Source organism: Salmo trutta, chromosome 7 (assembly GCF_901001165.1).
Source record: "Salmo trutta chromosome 7, fSalTru1.1, whole genome shotgun sequence".
Classification (NCBI taxonomy): Eukaryota; Metazoa; Chordata; class Actinopteri; order Salmoniformes; family Salmonidae; genus Salmo; species Salmo trutta.
This window is the reverse complement of record NC_042963.1, coordinates 12,084,035-12,107,684: the sequence shown is the minus strand read 5'-3', so window position 1 is coordinate 12,107,684 and position 23,650 is coordinate 12,084,035. Positions and strand designations below refer to the sequence as shown.

General features: G+C 42.8%; 3 protein-coding genes across 4 annotated transcripts in view; 1 reads left to right on the top strand and 2 right to left on the bottom strand.

The window, feature by feature from the left end:
* tmem117 (transmembrane protein 117) overlaps positions 1–4,338 on the bottom strand; it is an 83,966-nt gene extending 79,628 nt beyond the window's left edge. The window contains exons 1-2 of the mRNA XM_029758004.1: positions 3,716–4,338; positions 2,008–2,314 (exon numbers count right to left, since the gene is read on the bottom strand). Of these exons, the coding sequence (XP_029613864.1) occupies positions 2,008–2,287 (280 nt within the window). The 5' untranslated portion in view covers positions 2,288–2,314; positions 3,716–4,338. The remainder of the gene's footprint in view (positions 1–2,007; positions 2,315–3,715) is intronic.
* Positions 4,339–5,080: 742 nt separating this feature from the next.
* On the top strand, positions 5,081–16,991 carry LOC115196946 (twinfilin-1-like). Its single transcript, XM_029758003.1, has 9 exons — positions 5,081–5,196; positions 6,646–6,726; positions 6,936–7,114; positions 11,549–11,644; positions 11,934–12,038; positions 14,562–14,687; positions 15,095–15,245; positions 15,436–15,557; positions 15,862–16,991. The coding sequence occupies exons 1-9, from the start codon at positions 5,172–5,174 to the stop codon at positions 16,027–16,029; spliced, it is 1,053 nt and encodes a 350-aa protein (XP_029613863.1). The 5' UTR covers positions 5,081–5,171; the 3' UTR covers positions 16,030–16,991.
* A 4-nt stretch (positions 16,992–16,995) lies between these two features.
* irak4 (interleukin-1 receptor-associated kinase 4) lies at positions 16,996–23,080 on the bottom strand. 2 transcript variants are annotated; one of them, XM_029758001.1, is made up of 12 exons: positions 22,971–23,080; positions 22,712–22,873; positions 22,412–22,557; positions 22,102–22,281; positions 21,437–21,597; positions 21,255–21,319; positions 20,807–20,921; positions 20,565–20,674; positions 20,242–20,428; positions 17,968–18,030; positions 17,439–17,597; positions 16,996–17,253 (listed from the first exon to the last, which is right to left on the bottom strand). In XM_029758001.1, exons 2-12 carry the CDS (start codon positions 22,870–22,872, stop codon positions 17,182–17,184), a joined length of 1,419 nt encoding a protein of 472 aa, XP_029613861.1. In that variant the 5' UTR covers position 22,873; positions 22,971–23,080; the 3' UTR covers positions 16,996–17,181. The 2 variants fall into 2 exon arrangements, with proteins under 2 accessions (XP_029613861.1, XP_029613862.1); XM_029758002.1 differs by lacking the exon at positions 16,996–17,253 and having other exon boundaries at positions 17,457–17,597; positions 17,904–18,030.
* Between the last annotated feature and the right edge of the window lie 570 nt (positions 23,081–23,650).

The window sequence follows — 23,650 nt, the reverse complement described above, 5'->3', positions numbered from 1 at the left end:
GTGGCGTGGGAGTGGGGAGATAGAGAGTGGCGTGGGAGTGGGGAGATAGAGAGTGGCGTGGGAGTGGGGAGATAGAGAGTGGCGTGGGAGTGGGGAGATAGAGAGTGGCGTGGGAGTGAGGAGATAGAGAGTGGCGTGGGAGTGAGGAGATAGAGAGTGGTGTGGGAGTGAGGAGATAGAGAGTGGCGTGGGAGTGAGGAGATAGAGAGTGGTGTGGGAGTGAGGAGATAGAGAGTGGCGTGGGAGTGAGGAGATAGAGAGTGGCGTGGGAGTGAGGAGATAGAGAGTGGTGTGGGAGTGAGAAAGAATATCAGTGGTGTGAGGTGGCAGGAAGGTGACAGGACAGGAGGATGGAGGAATTGAGGCTGATCAAATGCAGTAGAAGGTGACAGGACAGAAGGATGGAGGAATTGAGGCTGATCAAATGCATTAGAAGGTGACAGGACAGAAGGATGGAGGAATTGAGGCTGATCAAATGCATTAGAAGGTGACAGGACAGAAGGATGGAGGAATTGAGGCTGATCAAATGCAGTAGAAGGTAGAGAAGTGGTGGTATAATGTGTGTCAGTGTTTAGGATAGCAGGTGTTTCTTTCCCACCCTAACTAACATCACAAAAACATCTTGTGAGAATGGATGGACTTTTCAGTTGTGTTCGTAGTAGGGCTGACCCCATTTAGTTGACTGGATGATTGTTTGATCTATAGGCTGTTGGTCGACCAAGATTGTTTTAGTCGATAAGTGGCAAATATATTTAAAAAATGTTATGACACATGAGACACCTGTCTGATTCACACCTGTCTGAGTGGACTAATCCATTGCAGGGATGGCACACCAGTATCATCAGTAGTACATTTACTGTTAAATACCATCATTTCTAATCTACAATGTTTGTTTGGTTACGGTCATTTCTGTTAATGCATTCAATATATTATTACAGTCTTACCGTTGTCATTGTAGGTGTGGACACGTTGTTTGCAGAGCGCACAACCAAGGCTACACTTGTGAGAAAACAGTTGTCAATTTATTAATTGTCTTTTAGTTGGGAGTGCTCCTGTCAATGTTTAGTAAGGACACGCATAGAAGTAGGCCTAGTGTACCTGGCCTGCGCGCAAATGTAGGCCTATAAATGTACTCATTTGGGGATCTGATACTATTTCTGATTGTCATAACTCACCACCACTGGAGATTTTCAAAGTCATTTTTTCTTCACCTCAAACAGCAAGTAAACAAAGTCTGTTTTTACATCCATTGAGAATGACAATAGTTCCTCAAAGTAGCCTATTTGAAAGATATTTCCAGCTCTCTTTAGATAACGACTCAGCATGAAAAGGGGGAAAATGTCATGCTCTGATCCAGTGGAAACGTCATATAAAAAGGCCTACCTGATTACTTCTTATTCCTTGCGCAAATAGTTTACGGAAACTCTGAGGGCCCAGAATATTGTATACAATGTTGCAAGTTTGCTGAAGCCAATGTGATGTATAGGATATTTATTTTTTAATAAAGATATTTTTTACCTGCGGGCGGCAATGTTTTTATTTAGGCTATTTTTACATATTGGCAAAGGCAATAGAAGTAACTTTTAGATTTGTATAATTTTCCTTTAGATATAATTTTGATTAACCACATGACATTGATTTCAAGATATGAAGACTTTATTATAAATAAAATGAAACTGTTCCACAAAAATGTGCATATTACAAAATGTGCAATCATCAGTAGATGAATCATCAGCACGCAGGTCAGTAGAAATGGTACGATAACGTGGCACTCCAAATGGAAAAGGTTGCCGACCGCTGGTGTAGCCTATTACCGGCAACTTCAGGAGCTTAACGGCAGAATCAAACATAGGGTGTGTCTATATATGGAAAAATACACGTTTTAAAATTTCAACCAATCTATTGGTCGAAAGAACAGACAACTCTCGGTCGACCAAGATTTGTTTTTAGTCTGGGACAGCCCTAGTTTGTAGGGCTGCATTCTTCATTAAGGCGCGCATGACTTACCAAAGAGCCTGCGGTGGAATATGAACTTCCCGGCAAACATTCCGGTGACAATGGCCATCAGCCACGAGATGACTTTGAGGACGCTCCATCCCCCGCCAGGGTACTTGTTCACTATGAAGGAGAAGCAGTTTCCCACCACTATCATGTGAGCCTCCGTCTGGCTGTGGGAGACGGGGTCCTCGGCGAAGATGAGGAAGTTGCAGAAGGTGACGAGGTAGGCCACGAACAGACGGGACCATGGGTGCTGGAAATAATAGCGGAAGCAGGGATCTATATCCATCTTGAAGGACCCCAAGCCACAGTCCACCTGAAGAGGGAGAGAAGATCATTGCCTGAGTGAAATCCACATTTCTGAGATTATAAAGGAAATAACAGAGAAATCTATCCAGATTGGTATTATTCTAAATTCAGACTACTCAGAATATTCCGTACTGTGATCATCATACCAAGAGCAGGACAGACAAGCAGTCCATCATCCAGACTGAGATTATCTGAGAAAAATGCCAGGGAGAGATTTCCCATCTATCAGTCTGCTCAACAAATGTGTTCGTCTACTCCTCAAAATGGGGTCCATTTGTTTTTATTTGAGATTTCTCTTCTAATCCATTAATTTGCCAGGGATGACCTTTTGATTTCAGAGGTTCTCCAGAGACCCTTACCTCAATCAATTAGATCATGTAAAAAATACAGTGTCACACAAGGAAGTCTCTTGGAGCTCACATTAAGTGCTTAGCTGCATATCCCTCAGATTTCGCACCATCATGCTGATATTTTGGTTCCACTGCCGGGCAGTGCTTGGGTCAGTTCCCAGCAGGACAGTAAACCCTCTGTATTTTTAAATCTGTCGCCTATTATTCATTCCAGGACTCCACCTCATCACTTACTCACCCACTAACTCACCCCTTGACTGCCTTGCCTTTTCCTGGCGCTCCCAAATCTGTCCTCTTCTGCCTCCAACCCTGTTTCCTCAAATATCCACACTGGGAATTTGTATGATCACGTAAGGCCCCAGATTAAGAGCAGTGTTAAACTGGGCTATGTGGATATTACATTTCACCAGCATCATGTTTGTCTTGCTGTAATGTGCTACCTTACGTGTTATTGGTGTTATATGGCTCAGCTCACAGTGGATGGTATTTTATCAGAAGAGGCAGAGTGAAACATCCCTCTATCAATCATTAAGACTGAGATATGATGCATCATCTATGTGATGATGATGATGTAGATTGCTCACTGAATAAATCCAATAAATCCACACAATATGTTTTTCTTCCCGGACCACCTTAAGAAATATGTCTGCTGCTGTACTGGCCAATAAGAAGGACGTACATAAAAAACTACAGGAAATTCAGAACACGAGTTCCATAATTTAAGTCTCCCCTTCTCTCCCTCGTTCTAGCTATTTCTGGTTCTCGTGTGAGCTCAATCATTAAGTCGATGAACACATGCATCTCCACATCGTCGCAACAGCGATGCTGTGATGTGTCTGCTAATGTCACGGCAGATCTAGCCCATCTCAGATAACACTAGATCCCTATGCTTTAGCAACCCCGAATGGAATTATCTGATTACACAACTGAAATCTACCCCTTTGCACAATAATGGTGTGAACAAGCCATCTACATATAGATTTCATGAGAAAGCATCCCCTGTACTTTGATATGGATAGTCTACATGCACGCCACGCACACGTACGCCACGCACTTACCTGTTCCACGCCGTTTTGCGTTTCCCTCTCAATCAGTATTGTAAGGACGAGAAGCCCCGCTCGGCTCTCTCTCCTGCCTCATCAAGCCCTGCGAGCCGACAGCGGCGCTCTAATCGTTGTAACTACGAGAGGGGTAAACACGGCTGGCTCGGCTGTGGCGGGATTATCCATGCGACCTGTTGTTGCTAAAACAGAGGCACCCCCCAAATCCTCTGCCATTGTGCTGGCTGTCCATGCAGCGGCAGGGCAGCGAGGCGCTGCTTTGTCAGCACTGGTCTCTGTCTGTGATGATGACGCTGGAGAGGCGCGCTGTGGATATATGCTTCTATCCGAACGACGGGCACAAACCATCAGTGCGTTGCAATGTAACAAACACATTGAGCTTCCACTGGTGGCAGGGTGATTTCCCTAATGCGATATTTATTTATTTCCTTATGAAATATTTATTTATATCCGGAGGGGAGGGGATGAAATCAGCAGACAGGAAGCATTTGAAAAAAAAGCCTCGTGGTACTGTACCATTCCAGATGTTGTGTTAAGCAGGCTTTCACAGCTTTGTCCTCACATCACCGAAAGAGGAAAAATATTTCCTAGGCTTACACTAGGACCTAACTTGAATTAATCAAAACATCAGTTGCATAACAAAAGGCAAATATTTGCAATAGCCTATTGGGAGTAAAACACAATTCTATTGAATATTGCATCATGCTGTTCAATTCCAAAGGCAACTTTAGGCTAAACAATTTAATCCATCTGCATATTACAGTCCCCTGCCAAGGCTTTAGGAGGAGATAACCGAGCCTACAAAAAAATATGGAAATCACAGATGTGGGCCTGTAACAAAGTTCTTAGTCATTGCAATGTGTGATACATCTTCATATAGCCTAAATCTAATTGAATTGAATGTAGCTTATAGTTAAAGTTATTGTCCACTGCCAACAACTAGCCCAATGATACTGATTATAGGCCTAATGTGTAGACTCGTATCTATAGCTACTAGATTTTAAACCGGAAATCTAAAAATTGGTTGTGTTATTCGGAGGCATTGCATCGCAAACAATAGGCTACATTGCAAAAGTTACAAACGCTGCTGATGTAACACTGCAGATCAGATGTTACAGTTCAGTCTAGACTGGAATGGATACAATGTAACAAATATGACATGCCCCTCAAGCTAGACTGTAGCATATAGCCTATACAATAACTAGCTCCTCCGTTCCAGAGTGTATAGAAAACGATCAGACTTCCTGAATCACGAGGTCAAAGTATCGTATATATTTTCGTTGTTGTTGCAGGAACGTAATAATTCATTCATGTGTTTTATTTCTCGTCGTGACATGTCGAACCACGTGACCATGCTGACGATGACGACATATGAAGTTACTTTAGGCAGCTTCCTACTTCCTTACCCTGGCTTGGTTCTCTCCATCTTCCTTTCTTACGATAAAGAGACAAAATGTCCCACCAAACGGGCATACAGGGTAGCTATTTCAGTTACATTCTGTTGTTGCTTTCTTGGCATGTTTGAACTGTATATATCTCAATTGAAAATCTGTTTTTAATCGATGTTAGAGCAAGCTAATTTGAAGTGCGGATTCCTGTAGGTAGCGACTGTAGCTAGCCAGTTAACTTATTAAGCGAGTTGTCTGTGATTATTGATTTGATTCTCTGCTAAGAAGTAGCAGCAGTAGTAATATGGCCAAAAACAATGGCCAGCAATATCTGCAACTGCCTCTGCTCAAGCGAAAAATAAACATGTTTTTCACGCTGGACATTTTGGCTCGGGCAACGCCTTCATTGAAACAGTTGGCATTGAATTGTAAAATGGTCCAGACAGCCGCAACCTGAACCTATCAGACGCACTTTCACATAGAAAATCAGCTCGCTCACACCCTACACCAAATTATCTGAAGGCTTTCAATCCAATGGAAGATACATTTGGTCATGTAGTGCATGTGGACACCTGCTCATCACACATCTCATTCCAAAATCATGGGCATTAATATGGATTTGGTTCCCCCTTTGCTGCTATAACAGCCTCAACTCTTCTGGGAAGGCTTTCCACTAGATGTTGGAACATTGCTGACTTGCTTCCATTCAGCCGCAAGAGAATTAGTGAGGTCGGGCACTGATGTTGGGCGATTAGGCCTGGCTCACAGTCGGCATTCCATTTCATCCCAAAGGTGACGATTTTTACGCGCTTCAGCACTCGGAGGACCTTTTCTGTGAGCTTGTGTGGCCTACCTATTCACGGCTGAGCCGTTGTTGCTCCTAGATGTTTCCACTTCACAATAACAGCACTTACAGTTGACCAGGGCAGCTCTAGCAGGGCAGACATTTGCCGAACATCCTATGACGGTGCCACGTTGAAATTCACTGAGCTCTTCAGTAAAGCCTTTCTACTGCCAATGTTCGTCTATGGAGATTGCACGGCAGTGTTCTCGATTTTATTCATCTGTCAGCAACGGGTGTGGCTGAAATAGCCAAATCCACTAATTTGAAGGGGTGTCCTCATACTTTTGTGTATATATAGTGTATCAATATTTGTTTATTTTCATTTGCACAGTTATTTAATTATTTATGCAAGTGATAGGCTACTTAAACAGGTAATGTTAGATGGCGTTGTGTGCAATGTTAATGTAGTTTTCACAACATGGGTGCGTTGAGGATTCTATTCACAAAACAGGTGTATATGGTAACCTTGACAACATCCATCTAAATATTAGTGGTGTGATCCAATCTGTGTTCGGCTTAACCCTTTGGGGAAGGAGATTGCTTAAGGTCATATGCATTCGTCCTACGTTGCATCCTACGTTCTCTGTATGGGCTTATGTGAGGGATAGGCCAGTACTAGGATAGTGTCCTAGATTTCAGTAGAGGCTTCTTCCCATAATGCAAGAAACAAACCCACTTAACATCTGTTTTTCCAGCTGGTAACGATGTGAAGGATGTCTTTGCCAGTGCAAGGAGTGGAAACCAATATCGTCTCCTAAAGATTGTGATTAAGGATGGTAAGAAGTGTTAATTTTTCTACTAATTTGATCATAAATACACAGATCTAAAGTTTGTCACGAAGGTTGTTTATTTCAAGGTTAGGCCTATATTTCAGATCCTTTTTAGAAGAAAAAACAATTACCATGATTTAGGAAAGCCCAACAGATTTAACAGACCAGTATTACGTTTTCACTTTGAATGCGCAACTACTGAATTTGTGTTACAGAGCAACTTGCTTTGGGCGTGACCAGGCAAGCATCAAAGACATGGGACCAAGAGTACGACTCGTTAGTCCTGCCTCTACTAGAGGACCACCTGCCGTCTTATATCCTGTACCGACTGGACTCCTCCAACAACCAGGGCTATGAGTGGATCTTCCTGGCCTGGTCACCTGACCATTCTCCTGTAAGCAACTCACCTGACACAGAGACGTCAACTTCCCTGTTAACATAGGTTCCCTCTGCATATGATGTGGCACAGTCGTGTCAATGACACAGGTCTCCCTTGACATGGTCACAGTCACAACGCAGCCTCTTAGCAGATTTATTGTGTGTAGCTTACTTATCAAAAAAGATATTATTTGTCACATGCTTCGTAAACAACAGGTGTAGACTAACAGTGAAATAGTTATTTATGGGCCCTTCCCAACAATGCAGATAGAAAGAAAATAATAAAGAAATAATAGAAAAGTAATAACGTAATAATTAACAATAACTTGGCTATATACACCGAGTACCAGTACCGAGTCGAGGTAATTGAGGCAGATATGTGCATATAACTAGGAATAAAATGACTAGGCAACAGGATGGATAATAAACATTAGCAGCAGCGTATGTGATGAGTAAAAACAAAGTTAGTGCAAAAAGGGTTAATACGGATTAACTATTTTACTAACTATTTAGCAGTCATGCCTTGGGGTTAGCAGCTGTTCAGTGTCCTGTTGATTCCAGCCTTGGTGCATTGGTACCGCTTGCCGTGCGGTAGCAGAGAGAACAGTCTATGACTTGGGTGGCTGGAGTGTTTGGCAATTTTTAGGGCCTTCCTCTGACACCGCCTGGTATAGAGGTCCTGGATGGCAGAGAGCTTGGCCCCAGTAATGTATTGGGCCTTACACACTACCCTCTGTAGCACCTTGCGGTCAGATGCCAAGCAGTTGCCATTCCAAGCGGTGATGCGGCCAGTCAAGACCAAATCAAATTGTATTTGTCACATGCGCCGAATACAGCAGGTGTAGACTTTACAGTGAAATTCTTACTTACGAGCCCTTATCCAACAATGCAGTTTTAAGAAAAAATAAGTGTTAAGAAAGTATTTACTAAATTAACTGAAGTAAACAAGAAAAATAGAAAATTATTAAAGAGCAACAATAAAATAACAGTAATGAGGCTATATACAGGGGGTACCGGTACAGAGTCAATGTGCGGGGGCACCGGTTAGTTGAGGTAATATGTAGGTAGAAGTAAAGTGGCTATGCTTAGATAATAAACAGTGTAGCAACAGTGTAAAAAAAGGAGGGGGGGTCAATGCAAATAGTCTGGGTAGCCATTTTGTTAGCTGTTCAGGAGTCTTATGGCTTGGGGGTAGAAGCTGTTAAGAAGCCTTTTGGACCTAGACTTGGCACTCTGGTACCGCTTGCCGTGCGGTAGCAAAGAGAACAGTCTACGACTAGGGTGGCTGGAGTGTTTGGCAATTTTTAGGGCCTTCCTCTGACACCACCTGGTATAGAGGTCCTAGATGGCAGGAACCTTGGCCCCAGTAATGTACTGGGATGTACACACTACCCTCTGTAGTGCCTTGCGGATGCAACCAGTCAGGATGCTCTTGATGGTGCAGCTGTATAACATTTTTTTGAGGACCTATTCCTGTGGGGGAATAGGCATTGTTGTGCCCTCTTCACGACTGTTTTGGTGTGTTTGGACCATGACAGTTCGTTGGTGACATCAAGGAACTTGAAACTCTCAACTACAGCCCCGTCGATGAGAATGGGGGTGTGCTCGGCCCTCCTTTACCTGTAGTCCACGATCATCTCCTTTGTCTTGATCACATTGAGGGAGAGGTTGTTATCCTGGCACCACACGGCCAGGCCTCTGACCTCCCTATAGGTTGTCTCATCGTTGTCAGTGATCAGGCCTACCACTTATGACTTTAACAAACTTAATGATGGTGTTGGAGTCATGCTTGGCCATGCAGTCATGGGTGAACGAGGGGTACAGGAGGGGACTGAGCACGCACCCCTGAGGGGCACCCGTCTTAAGGATCAGCGTGGCAGATTTGTTTTGCCTACCCTTACCACCTGGGGGCGTCCTGTCAGGAAGTCCAGGATCCAGTTGCAGAGGGAGGTGTTTAGTCCCAGGGTCCTCAGCTTAGTGATGAGCTTTGTGTGCACTATGGTGTTGAACACTGAGCTGTAGTTAATGAATAGCGTTCTCATGTAGGTGTTCCTTTTGTCCAGGTGGGAAAGGGCTGTGTGGAGTGCAATAGAGATTGCGTCATCTGTGGATCTGTTGGGGCGGTATGCAAAATGGAGTGGGTCTAGGGTTTCTGGGATAAAGGTGTTGATGTGAGCCATGACCAGCCTTTCAAAGCACTTCATGACTACAGACGTGAGTTTTACGGGTCGGTAATAATTTAGGCAGGTTAGTGTTCTTGGTCTGCTTGAAACATGTACGTATTACAGACTTAGTCAGGGACAGGTTGAAAATGTCAGTAAAGACACTTGCCAGTTGGTCAGCGCATGATCGGACTACACGTCCCTGTAATCCTTCTGGCACCTCCTTAATGCACTTATTAATGAAGCCGGTGACTGACGTGGTGTACTCAATGCATCGGATGAATCGGGAACATATTTGAGTCTGTGCTAGCGAAACAGTCCTGTAGCTTAGCATACGCTTCATTTGACCACTTCCTTATTGGTCGTGTCACCGGTATTTCCTGTTTTTGCTTGTAAGCAGGAGTCAGGATATAGTTATGGTCAGATTTGCCAAATGGACAGCGAGGGAGAGCTTTGTATGCGTTTCTGTGTGTGGATTAAAGATGATTTAGAGTTTTTTTCACCTCTTGTTGAACAGGTGCCTTCCCTGTAGCTCAGTTGGTAGAGCATGGTGTTTGCAACGCCAGGGTTGTGGGTTCGATTCCCACAGGGGGCCAGCACAGGAAAAAAAAAAATAATTATGAAATGTATGCATTCACTACTGTAAGTCGCTCTGGATAAGAGTGTCTGCTAAATGACTAAAATGTAAAATGTAGGTGACATGCTGGATTTCAGTTTCCTGCATTAAAATCTCCGGCAACTAGGAGCGCCGCCTCTGGATGAGCATTTTCTTGTTTGCTTATGGCCCGGTACAGCTCGTTGAGTGCAGTATTAGTTTCCCGGCCTCGGTTTGTGGCAGTAAATAGACAGCTACGAAAAATATAGATAAACTCTTAGTAATTAGTATGGTCTACAGTTTATCATGAGGTGTTCTAACTCAGGCGAGCAGAACCTTGAGACTTCCTTAATATTAGAGCTGTTGTTATCAAAGAGACACACACCTCCCCCTTGAGCTTACACCACGCTGCCGTTCTGTCCTGCTGATACATAGACAAACCAGCTAGATGTATATTATCCATGTCATTGTTCAGCCACGACTCCGAGAAACATAGGATGTTCCAGTTCTTTAGGTCCCGTTGATAGGATAGTCTCGAACGGAGCTCGTCCAGTTTGTTCTCCAGTGATTGTGCGTTCGCCAATAGAACGGAAGGTAGAGGCAGTTTATCTACTCGCCAACGTAGTTTTGTCAAGGTGCCGTCTCCTTCACTTCCGAGTCTCTGGGATTAGGGCCTGAACCGGAGTGAGCAGTATGTCCTGTGTCGCTGACTCGTTGTGAGTAGAAATCAAATTGAGGTTAGTGATCGCTGTTCTGATGTCCAGAAGTTATTTTCGGTCATAGGAAATGGTGGTTAAAATCAGCTATAAAAAAAAACAACACACAAAATAGCATAATTGGTCATTCCAGCCATTAGTGCTCAACTGTTTGTTAGCCTATGTGTAGTTTGTGCTGTAGTGCAGTGCAAATGGGACATTTTAGCTTTTGGCCTGCTCTTTATGCAGGTAACATCGCAACTGTTGCAAACTGATGTAATGACCGTGTTAGGTTCTCATTCTCAGAGTAATACACTCAACGGACACTATGAAAGCTTCTTCCTAGACGGTCAATACAGCTGCATTCAATTAGTTTCACACACTATAGACCTTCCTCCTATAACCATTCACTTCTGGTGTAGACCCTCTAAACCTCAGCACTCCCTCAGTGACATGAATAAGTATATTTCATATTCTCAGAACCCAACAACAGAGAATGAAACAAATTGAGCTCTACCTGATTGAATGAAGTGGTTCAATTAAGACTGAGGAATGTCGCAGGGACAGGAGGATAAATGTGACTGGCCTTCTTTAGACTGTGGTAGAGAGTGAGTATAGACTAGCATAGCATCCTATTCTAACAGACCGGGCAGGGCTCGACATTCCTACCCACTATCCGGAGGCGGCGTGCCACGGGTCCAGGCGTGTCTGGAAATCTGCACAGGTTTCAAAACACTTGCACATGTTCTAAGACTGGAACATCCAAATGGGCTGTGTTTATCTGGTGCTTATCCAGGCACAGTTTGCGATCCTCTGGAAAGAGAATGGAAGCATGTGTTGAGTTAGCAAGAAAATAATAAAGAATTGTGTTTGAACAACAAGAGTAAAATCACTGCAATTCATTGATTAAATAGAAAGGGGAGGGAATAGATGCATGTTAAGAGACTGCTTTTCCAGGACCCCTTGGTGTATTCACTACTACGTTCTATTTCAAACAGGTGCGACATAAGATGTTATACGCTGCGACCAGGGCCACAGTGAAGAAAGAATTTGGCGGAGGACTTATCAAAGATGAGCTCTTCGGCACCACAAAGGTTGGTTAGATTATCTGTGTAAGATTGGCTTGTGAAATCCTCTTACTCCGAGGAGCTGATTTGCCGGTTATTGTAATTGGAGGTGTCCTTTTTTTCCTGCTCAAGCGGAGGCGTAAACATTGAAGAACGTTCCAGTATGAGATTGCTTTAAAAAGCTCGTCAGTAATTTGCCATTCACATCATCACACGTATATAAGATGGAGGGTCGAGTATTGTCAAATATGTATTGTAAGTGAATAGTAGTTGTGTATGTAGACGGCTAACTGGCATGTGGTCCCCTCTCCCCCAGGAGGATATGTCTTTGAGGGGCTACAAGAAGTACCTGGTGGCCGAGGCAGCACCACTACCACTCACTGCTGCCGAGGAGGAACTGAGGCGGATAAAACTCAGTGAGGTACGCGCACACACTCACACAGAGAGAACGGTATTCACACTTCCTGTGGTGTTTAAAAGTCATTCTGTGTAAAAGTGGTTTTGTTGGTTTAAATGTTAAATGGGTGTGGATTCAAACCTTTTCTTTCAACTAAGACATGTATTGTAGGCAAACCTGCCTTAATACGGAAGGAAGTTAAAGCTGATGAAATGAGTGGTTCTGACCACTCTGGACAATTCAGAGAGAGCCCCTGCACAATAAACCCGTAGCATCCGCTTTTCATTGTGTTCAATCCAAAAGACACAGTGTTGAATGTTAATGACGGCTAGTGATACCTCTTCCCCCCCCCCCCCCCCCCCCCCTGTAGACCACAATGTCAGCAATACAGCTGTGCATAATGCCGACCTGGCACGTAGAGTCACTGGAAAGGTGCTGATGCGTTGGAACTGCAGGATGTTGGCAGATATGACTATTAGTCCCGTATGGGTCGAGACTCATAGATTTATAAATGGGTTGTTTTTGACAGAAATGTCATGATGCATTGTAAGCATAGATGTTGTCTCACTAAGCACAGGTCTTGCACTAAAATGTTGTTTGTCAGCCTATATGAGGGGCCACCCTTGAATGTTGATGATGAATGATCATTCAATACTTTTCATTGATTTTGCATGGGAGAGCACTTGGTCAAGGTCACACCACTGTGCCTGTGCTTGGCTCCACTGATAAGATTGGGGGAACACTGCTATGTGATAGCCCAATGCTTTACTTGCAGTAATGATGACGATGCTATTTGAGTGCGCTGTTGTCTGGTGTTTCAGTTATAAAATGTGATTAACCAAAAATAAGTCACACATAGTAACCTGTGCGTCTATCTTTAAAAGCTCAGCCTCAACTCAAACCACGGTGAGTGTTCTTTAAAGAGGAAACAACATTATTGCTGTGCAGAGTTCATCCTGTCTGTCGCAAGACCTGTCTCCAACTCCATAAAAGGAATTAGTCTGAGAAGCAGTCCGTCACGCTCCTAAATACAGCCAGTAAAAAAGCTTGAAGGGAGAAAACAGGAAGTAAGGGTAGCATTTCTCCCAGTTGTTGAAGGAAGATAATACCAACATTAATCTGTGTGGGAGCAAAGTGGCTTTGAAATGTGCCTGGAGAGCGAGAGAGACTGCCTTGACTAAGTAGTTGGATAAAACCCACAATTCTTTTGGTACATGAGGTGGGTGCACCGCATGTGCTGCTCAATCATGTGTATACAACTGACAGCCGTTCATTCAAAGGGAACAAACGGAGCACTAAAAATAGAGGCCATCCATCAGTATAATCCAGTTCCAGTCTTTAAGGTGATTTAGAAGAAGTGTCTCATCCCTCCAGTCTCTCCCGCCCAGATATAGAAATATCAGCCACATGAGTCATTATCCCCAATGTGAGAGGGGATGAATGTTCTACATTATTTTGCCTGGTATTTGTTTGATGTTAATTTTAAGGTGGCCTCATTTTCCTTAGGAAAGAGATCTTATGATCTCTAAGGGACTTCCTGGTTAAATGAAAATTATAATATTGATTGAACTGCTTGCGCTACCACTAGTGGGCTGCGTGTTGACTATTGTAAAGGTAAAGTTGTTTTTAGTTATTTTTCAGTCGCTTTCGTGCCGTTTTCACGAGTGTGGTGAATTTTCTAAACTCTTAGTACAGTGTTTGAAGACATCTTTCGCCACATAACCATTGATCCAAAATATACGTTTACCGGGAAATACCATGAACATTGATTTAATCACCAAAACACATCTTCTGATTTTTGTTTGTTATTTTCAACCAGTTAATCCAATAGCAAAAGAAGCAAGATACAGGTTTCAAAATTGCCCTTTTGTATGTATAAATTCCAGTACATTACACTTTCACACTTGCACTACCCATACATTTTGAGAGAATTGACTTAATTTCTATCCCATATTTGATCAAAGGTGTGATCATTGAAGACATCTTTCACAATAATTGACGCAAAAAAGAAATATTTTCAGATATGTCAACATATGTGTACTGTAATGAAATGAAAGCAACATGATGTTTAGCAGGCACTAGTTTGCAGCATCTGGCCGTACAGCATGTTCTCATCGACATCGCACTAAATGTCAGTGTATATCATACTTTATGTTTATACTTTACAAACAGACATTTTCATGATGTAGTTCTCAATCTGTAGTAGGCCAGTTTTAAAATCTGTAGGAGTAGTCGGATTAGGTAATAGTAAAACGTATTTTAACACATGAGAAGAGAATCATATCAAAAGTAAAGTGAGCATTCGATTGTGAAAGGCAATTACTTTATATCAACAAGCTTTGCAATGTGAAACGTGTGTTTATCGATAACGCTGATTTTAAGTTGTGTGAAAAAGTGACTAGGATTTTGTGTGTTGAAAACGTGCGTCGAGTTTTTGAAACTACTTTTTTGGATTGTCTGTTTTGAGTTTTGTATTAAGAGTTGTGAAAATTGCACCAAAGCAATTGAACAAAACTGTAAATAGTTGTCCCTGTGCTGTGTGTTCAGGTGCAGACTGACATCAGTGTGGACACCAAGCAGCAGACACTGCAGGGAGTGGCCTTCCCCATACATGGAGACGCTGTCCAGGCGCTCGAAAGATTCAGGGACAAACGAGTCAACTACGTACAACTTGTAAGTCCTTCTCCCCCTCTGTCGCTTTTCCAGGTGAGTCCGTTGAGAACAAGTTCTGTTCCTTCTTTATATTCAGGATTCTTTTCAGAATGACAAAGGAATTTTTGGAGTCGGGAGTTTTATTGAACAGTACAATGTGGTTCTCTTTTTGACCAAAGCGTCATTGTCAACTCTCCTCATTGAAATTCAAGGGCTGGTGTCACAAGATCAGATTTGGGGACAAAGGCATAATTGTGACACTTTGAGCTGGCACTGCCTGGTTCTCGCTCCTCTTTCTCTAAAGTCATAATGAGCAGGTTATCAAAAGAGCTATTCGATAAATCACACAAAACTGAAATGACACTTTATTGGAGGGTAATTTTCCAACTGTCATATCTGGTTAATTCATAATAGTTTCATTTCAATAGGAAATAGACTTTCCCAACGAGCTCATTAGGTTGTCTAACACTGAACCGACCGAGGTGAAAGATCTGCCCAAGAGGATCCCCACTGAGTCGGCACGCTATCACTTCTTCCGCTACAAACATTCCCACGAGGGAGACTACCTGGAGTCCGCTGGTAAAAAAAATTGTTACGTCATTTTTTTCCACAGAGAAACACAACAGAATTTGAAGCAACTTAAGACGCCAAGCAGTCATGACTTAAATCTTTCATATTTCACTGAAGTTAATATTTATTTATTTTTTCACCAAGTTGTATATCTCTGATTGTGAAGGGACATCTTCCATTGTTGTTTTCTCTTCTGCAGTGTTCATTTATTCCATGCCGGGGTACAAGTGTAGCATCAAAGAGAGGATGCTCTATTCTAGCTGTAAAAATCCCCTGGTGGACTTGGTTGAAAATAACATGCAAATTGACATTTTGAAGAAGGTAAGGACCGAAAGGCCAAGCTATTTTATTACAATTGTAACACAACCAATACAAAGTGTTGTTAGTAACATTTAAAAGTGTTTCCTGTGATTGTTTGGAGAGGGTCTTCCATAGAGTTCGGGAAAGTATCAGTAGGTTTGGGGATAATTACATTTAAATTCATGAAGTATATTGACACTCCTATTCCAATTTTCCTCAGTGTTCAATTTGGAATTGGAATTTCAATTTACTTCCTGAATTGACATCAACCCTGGTTTTGTTAACAGTCCAACTCCTCACTAGTCATGTGTTTGACTGTCCACAGCTGGAGATAGACAATGGGGATGAGCTGACTGGTGATTTCCTGTATGAGGAGGTCCATCCCAAGCAGCATGCACACAAGCAGGCCTTCGCCAAGCCCAAGGGACCTGCCGGGAAGAGGGGTGGACACCGCATCACCAGACCACCTGGAGATGGAGAAGAGGACGACTAAACGAACATCACCCTCCCCCCCCCCCCCACACACACATGCTCCATAATGGAACATTCCAAGTGATCATGGAGGGAAAGCTTATTTGACGCAACCTTAAAGTCCATCCAGAGACTGAACTATGCACGCCAAAGGACAACTTAGCTGAGACACACTTGAGAATATCTGTTTGTAGCCTGTCAAATTGAAGGTTCAACAAGTACGTAACTGCATTCATTCGCGAAGTATTTTACTGAGCTATTCCCGAGGTTAGAACAAGTTGAGTAGGCAAGGTTTCTACACTGTTGTTGCTGAGACAAAAATATGCTAGTGCAACTAATGTGAATTTGTGCCAATGTGACGAACCCTCCATGAGTTGTTCACATGCTTGCATTCCTCTTACAGTAGGTCAATTTGTTATGTTTCCTGTCCCCAAAGTTGAGACAAACGTCTCCATCGCTATGTGTGCACAGCTATGAAGAGGTCTAACCCCCTCCCCACAAAAATGTCATATTTGCTCACCTCATTCTTCATTTTAATAGTGCAGATTTTTTTTATATATTGGAAATTCTTTTTTGATATTGTGGTTTACATAAAACACATCTGCTGAGAAATGTACTTTTCTATGCAAGTGCTGTACGTACATGTGATTTAAAGGTCTTGTCTATCTATAGTGTCAACGAGGGACAAGTAACAGAGACAACAGGGGCTTCCAGTATTTCACATTATTGATCCATCTCAGATTACTCCTTCAGAGGAAGCGAAGTTGCATATGGTGTGCATGCAGGGTGAGAGTCCCAGAGACTGGGATGGGATCTCGAATGGAATTTGTTTCTGCCACAGTCACTTGTGTGCTGATTATTGCAAGGCAAGCCGCTACTTTAACACCTCATATTTGGACAAGGGAATACCTTCTCGTGAGAAGTGTCATGTTTGGTCTTAAGTTGTTTATTTTTAATAAGGATAATAAAAATATTTAAATCACACATACTGAATGGCCTATATTTATTTTTATTTATTTTTTACAGCCACTTGTCCGATATACTTACAGTACATATCAAGCAATTCAACAAAGATGGAAAACATTATCTTGGCAAAAAATACAAAAGACTGGTGTAACATGTTTGGTCCTTTTCTTAAGGAGAATGAGTGAGGGAAAGTCGTTCTTCCTGTTGTCTATGCTTCACTCTGGGGTCCCAGCTGTTCCAGTGAAATGCTTTTGACAACATCTTCAAGCTCTGTCAGGACCTATTAAAATATTGACATTTCAATGTGATATAGACCATAAGCAGCTAGTAGTAAGCATTGGCTCCCAGCTAGTAAGCGATTGTGTTGATCACTAACAGCTAAGCACCACAAAGTACCCATTGCTACTGTATACCAGCTGGAAACTACCGTAAACTAAAGAGCTACCAACTAATGGCATCACACACCTCTTCCATCAGTGGCCGTTTGTTCTTCTTGTCACTGAGACAGTCGCTGGCTAAGAAGTAGGTCCTCTCCACCAATGGCAGCTCCCAGTCTGTCATCTTCTTGTCCACAAAGTCCTCCAGGGCCATCTCCTCCTCATCAATCTCATCTTTCATCTCCATCTATGACAGCCATAAGAGCCATAACAAGTCATAAGTCATAACAAATGATAACAGTCATAACAAATCATAACAGTCATAACAAATCATAACAGCCGTAACAAACAGCTGAAACACACACAGCCATCAGCCACTGCCTACACTGACAGACGAGAAATAAAGCACTGCCATCTATAATGTACAAATGTGGCCTTATGTTCCACAGGGAGCAAAGAGTAGAAAGTTAGTATTTGCTGCACAGATAACTGTCTTTTTGATTGATACTGTATAGTAAATCATTTTCTTTAGATAACATGCATTCATGCGTACTGTATTGGGGGATGGTGAATTCTGAAGAGTATAGGGAAAGATTCCATTGTGCTGCTTTGCTCACCAGGAACTTGGGATCGCGGTTTTCATCGACTGGCGGGAGTCCAGACAATATTTCGAGCAACACCTGTAGGTAACAGAAACCTTAAGATTAACCACCTGTCTCCAGCACCAGCTAACAACAGGCCTCTATAACTCTCCACTAATAATAAAGTATGCTATATCGAAGAAACTGTTCCCAGGCCTGTCAGGCTGAACACAAGACAGTAGCTGTTGGTTTATGACCAGGTTCAACCAGTTCAACACACAGATGACCTGACCTCATATTAGACTGCTGACATTAGAGAAGGTCATTTATGTCATACAGTACTGTTCCCCACACTTTCCATTATTAGCCTGAATCAACATTTGCCAACATGTTTTTTTAATGTATCATTGAGGAGCAACCTTTAATGATATTTCATTGTGAAATTGATTGGCTGGTAGACTGACAAAGGTGCATGATTCTGACTTAAGGGTCCAATAATTATGTGTGTGTCAGTAGTTTTTGGAGTCTGGCACTGAGGTAAACTGCTGAACTGACAATTCCGTTTCATGAGTTTTACTTACGTTGCAGTTTCTCAATAAATTCAATATTCTTGTCACTGTATCTTCTAGGCTCTATTTAGGTCTTTAAAGTGATGGTGGGAAAGGCAAAACTCTAACACTTTACCTGTTTGTCATAATGGAGTGGTGTAGCCACATGAGGTGCTGCCAAAATTGACCCTTCGCTAAGCCCCTCTTAGTTACTGTTACAACCTCGGACAACATTTTCCTGGGCAGCCCAATTCCCCATTCAACCACTGGCGAAATCCTCTAACAATGATTCAATTACAGGCTCAAAATGGCCAGAAACAAAGAACTTTCTTCTGAAACTCATCAGTCTATTCTTGTTCTGAGAAATGAAGGCTATTCCATGCGAGAAATTGCCAAGAAACTGAAGATCTCATATAACACTGTGTACTACTCCCTTCACAGAACAGCGCAAGCTGGCTCTAACCAGAATAGAAAGAGGAGTGGGAGGCCCCGGTGCACAACTGAGCAAGAGGACAAGTACATTAGTGTCTAGTTTGAGAAACAGACGCCTCACAAGTCCTCAACTGGCAGCTTCATTAAATAATACCCGCAAAACACCAGTCTCAACATCAACAGTGAAGAGGCGACTCCGGGATGCTGGCCTTCTAGGCAGAGTTGCAAAGAAAAAGCCATATCTCAGACTGGCCAATAAACAGAAAAGATTCAGATGGGCAAAGGAACACAAGACACTGGACAGAGGAAGATTGGAAAAAAGTGTTATTATGGACAGACAAATCTAAGTTTGAGGTGTTCGGATCACAAAGAAGAACATTTGTGACATGCAGAAAGAATGAAAAGATGCTGGAGGAGTGCTTGACGCCATCTGTCAGGTGGAGGCAATGTGATGGTCTGGGGGTGCTTTGGTCGTGGTAAAGTGGGAGATTTGTACAGGGTAAAAGGGATCTTGAAGAAGGAAGGCTATCACTCCATTTTGCAATGCTATGCCATACCCTGTGGATGGCGCTTAATTGGAGCCAATTTCCTCCTACAACAGAACAATGACCCAAAGCACAGCTCCAAACTATGCAAGAACTATTTAGGGAAGAAGCAGTCAGCTGGTATTCTGTCTATAATGGAGTGGCCAGCACAGACACCGGATCTCAACCCTATTGAGCTGTTGTGGCAGCAGCTTGACCGTATGGTACGTAGGAAGTGCCCATCAAGCCAATCCAACTTGTGGGAGGTGCTTCAGGAAGCATGGGGTGAAATGTCTTCAGATTACCTAAAAGGCTGTAATAGCTGCAGATGGAGAATTCTTTAATGAAAGCAAAGTTTGAAGGACACAATTATAATTTCAATTAAAAATCCTTATTTATAACCTTGTCAACAGCTTGACTACATTTTGAAAAAACAAGTTATATTAAGTGGCTAGCTAGCATTAGCAACGTGTGGTGGTCAATGAGACAGAGCTAGCTAACCAGCTGAGCTAGCAAACAATGTTCGGATTGGAAAAACACTCCATTTAAACATACATTTCTTGGAAGAAAACTCTTTAGCCATAGCCCTCTGGCTTTCATGCGAGGTGTCGGACTTGGCGACAGTTGCTATCCATTGGTTGCCCAAAATTCTGGGGCGGGGCTTAGCAAAGGGTCAGTTGCACTTGTCATGTGGTGTTGCTAAGATAACCATCAAATCAATGCGGTGTGGATTTCACACTGTATTGTATAACGTCTGTGCATTGTGTTAGTTCCATACATTTGTGTAGCTGTAAAGAACAACTCACCACTCCAAAACTGTAGATGTCAGATTTAGGAGTGATCTCGCCCCTGAGTGCCTCGTTTGCCATGTATGCTGTTGTACCCACAATCCTCTCTGTCATCACTGTCGCTGACGATCGCGTGGCTGAGGCTCGGGTCAGCCCAAAATCGGAGATCTTCGGCACAAGCAATTCATCCAGCAAAATATTACCACTGCCAGATAGAAATGATTTAGCACTCATTAATAACATTGAGACTGATATGACATGGTTGTCTGTCTATGATTAAAATGTCTAAAATATGATAAAGTGCCATAGGAAATGCATGATAAAAAAATGTCCACAGTTACCTCTTGACATCTCTGTGGACATGGTGGTTGCTGTGCAGATAATCTAAGCCTCTGGCTGTTCCCACAGCGATCAAACATCTCCTGTGCCAGGAAAGAGGAGGGCTACCATCCTACAATGAAATAAATATATTCACAAAGACAAGAGTACCTGTAAAAGGTCACTCTTGCTAAATGTATTTTTTATCTCAATGGTTCTGTATAAATAAAGTAAAGGGAGATGCCAGGCGGATATGTATGCTTACCAAGCAAGCCAGACGATCTAGCAACGAACCATTGGACATGTAAGCATACACCAAACAGGGGTGATGGCCATCACGTGAAAAGCCAACCATGTCCACTAGGTTTTCGTGTTTCAACCTGTGAAAATAAGAGGGCTCTTATCAGGCAAACAGTAGCCTGTTCTTTCAACTTTAAAGACAGTCGAAGGTAAATCCAATCTACTCAATCTAAAAACCAATCTCTGGAGAGTTCCTAAGTAAAGTTCCGCTCTAAGATAGGTCGCTCAGGACATTTTCTCTGTAGATTTTTATTAGCGGAGACATAGGAAGTAGATGTATTGTCCGATTGAGATATTGAGCAAGCTATTGCTTCCATTAATGAATTAGAGCTGCAATGAAGTGGTCGCACAGCAGGTCAGCTAGAGTACAAGGACTCCTCACAAAACAACAACGGGCGAGCAGAAGCACCTACACCATAAGAGTCTGGACCTCTTGAATGAACTGAACGCTCAGCTCTTCAAGTGAGATGTCTTCCATCTAAAAAGAAGGTAACAGACATTTTAGTCACCTTTGAGAATGGGCTGGATAATTAAATATGGACAACAACTCGACTCAAACAAGGTGTTAGTGCCAGAGAGAACAATTAACACCTACTGAGTGTAGTTTCTTCACTGCCACGGGTTTACCATTGATGAGGCCTTTGTAGACCGTTCCAAAACCTCCCTCACCAAGTCTGCTCCCGCCGTCACTCACTGGCCTCTCGTCAAAATGACCAGTTATCTTCTTCAGCTCGTGGAAAGAAAGCCGGAGAAAACCTAAGGATCAATGGACAAACCTGTTTATGGGGATAATTCTTAGTACAGTGGTCATCGTTTATTGAGCACTGCACATATGCTGCCACCTACTGGATGCTGTGTGCACTGTGACACACACGTCCGAATAGGTTCAATCGATTTGTCTAACAGGCCGAGTTTACACATTTCATCTCACTAAACACAATCTATAACAGTATCCTGTCACTATAGGTATCTCATTAAACCACAAGTAAAATAACCTATAAAGTTAATCTATATAGAATCTATATAACCACATGTATCACAACGTTCTGGACACTCATTACACCAGGGATTATAACACATTTATATGCAGGTCATACAACAGTAGTCCACCTGCAGTGATTATAACACATTTATATGCAGGTCATACAACAGTAGTCCACCTGCAGTGATTATAACACATTTATATGCAGGTCATACAACAGTAGTCCACCTGCAGTGATTATAACACATTTATATGCAGGTCATACAACAGTAGTCCACCTGCAGTGCCATTGGGTTCCTGGTCCTCCTGTGGCTCTGAGGTGCTGTCTGGTGGTGGCTGTTCCTTTGCCTCTGTCCTCTCCAGGGGTCTGGTTACAGCATCGCTGTTGCCTACCATCCCTTTGTCTCTGGGAGAACCAGGTGGCTGGGGGACTGCTGGACGGGGGTTGTTGATTGCATCTGGGTAAAACATAGAATTTAGATACAAATAATGACGGGGCACTGTGGAAATAAATACTAGAGATGAACTGCCAGTCAATATACTAGAACGTCCTTGATCTAATGCATATTGCCTACTGTAGTACCCAACCTGGTAGCATAATACTGGCTGCAGCCATTAACCTGTGGCTCATCAGAATGTCCACTAACTCTCCCACGGTGCTGTTAGATGTCCCCCAGTCATTCAGTAGCTCCATGGTAGGACTTCTTCCCTGTAAAACTACTGCTTCAAATCGCCTGGTATATGAAGGTTTGTTCAAGAGTAGAGCAGTAGAAAAGGGAAACAACCCAAAACATTACAAAATAGCATGCAGGCTTGATAGAAGGTAACAATTTGTTATGATGGCGATGGTGTCACTGCCGTCAGAGAGGTAGCTGATTGGCACATTACCTTAAATGTTGCTGAGAGTACCTCGGCTCCCCTGTGGGTTTATGTATTGAAACAATAACGTCTTTCCAGCTGTCTTGAGGGTCCAATAAGTCAGACAGTTTTCGTCGAACCCCATAGTTGAGGTTTCGAATAAATGTAGCCGATGTTATTGTGTTGCTCATCCTGAAAAAGAACGATCACACAGTTCTACAGTTGTTTTATTCCATCATGAGGAAACACTTCAAAGGCAAGCGTTACAATTGTCATCCATGGCGCTTACCTCGGTAACGCATCTAGAAATCGTTTTTTATATATCTATTTCCTTGTTGAAGTACCCGGAAAAAAACGTTATTTTTTGGTTCCCGAGATTGAGCAACTTCCTTAGTGTAAAAAATGTACCACGTGACATGGTTCCATTTAGCATGTATTGTAGATTAACAACAGTGCCCTCTTGTGGGAAATGTTGGAGACACAATTATATCTGCCGAGGAGTTTAAAAGCTCTGTTATTTCTCTCCACCAAATAGTAGTCTTCCCCATTCCTATAAATATGATGAAATAACCAGGACAGAATGCTGTGCACGCTTTGGCAGCCAGAGATTTAATTGCTCTTTCGGAATCAGTGAGAATAATGAATCATTCTCTCTCTCTCTCTCTCTCTCTCTCTCTCTCTCTCTCTCTCTCTCTCTCTCTCTCTCTCTCTCTCTCTCTCTCTCTCTCTCCCCCTGTTAGTTGCTATTTGCTCTGGGTGTGTTTGATGAGGATCTATGATCAGTTCCACATGCTGATGCTGCTGGTGGCCTGGCTGGCTGGGATTGTGGGTGGGTTGGTTTGGGTGTGTGGTTGAGAAGGAAAGAGAGGCCCATGGTCCACCCTGTATATGTAAGGGAAGGGGAAAGGGGGATACCTAGTCAGTTGTACAACTGAATGCCTTCAACTGAAATGTGTCTTCTGCATTTAA

Coding starts and splice junctions, on each gene's coding strand:
- irak4 (XM_029758001.1), bottom strand. CDS start 22,872: ATGAGCAACACAATAACATCGGCTACATTTATTCGAAACCTCAACTAT. Junction 22,558..22,711: donor TACTCTCAGCAACATTTAAG/GTAATGTGCCAA, acceptor TTCATATACCAG/GCGATTTGAAGCAGTAGTTT. Junction 18,031..20,241: donor ACATCTACAGTTTTGGAGTG/GTGAGTTGTTCT, acceptor TGTTACCTACAG/GTGTTGCTCGAAATATTGTC.
- LOC115196946 (XM_029758003.1), top strand. CDS start 5,172: ATGTCCCACCAAACGGGCATACAGG. Junction 12,039..14,561: donor GGCGGATAAAACTCAGTGAG/GTACGCGCACAC, acceptor CTGTGTGTTCAG/GTGCAGACTGACATCAGTGT. Junction 15,246..15,435: donor AGACTACCTGGAGTCCGCTG/GTAAAAAAAATT, acceptor TCTCTTCTGCAG/TGTTCATTTATTCCATGCCG.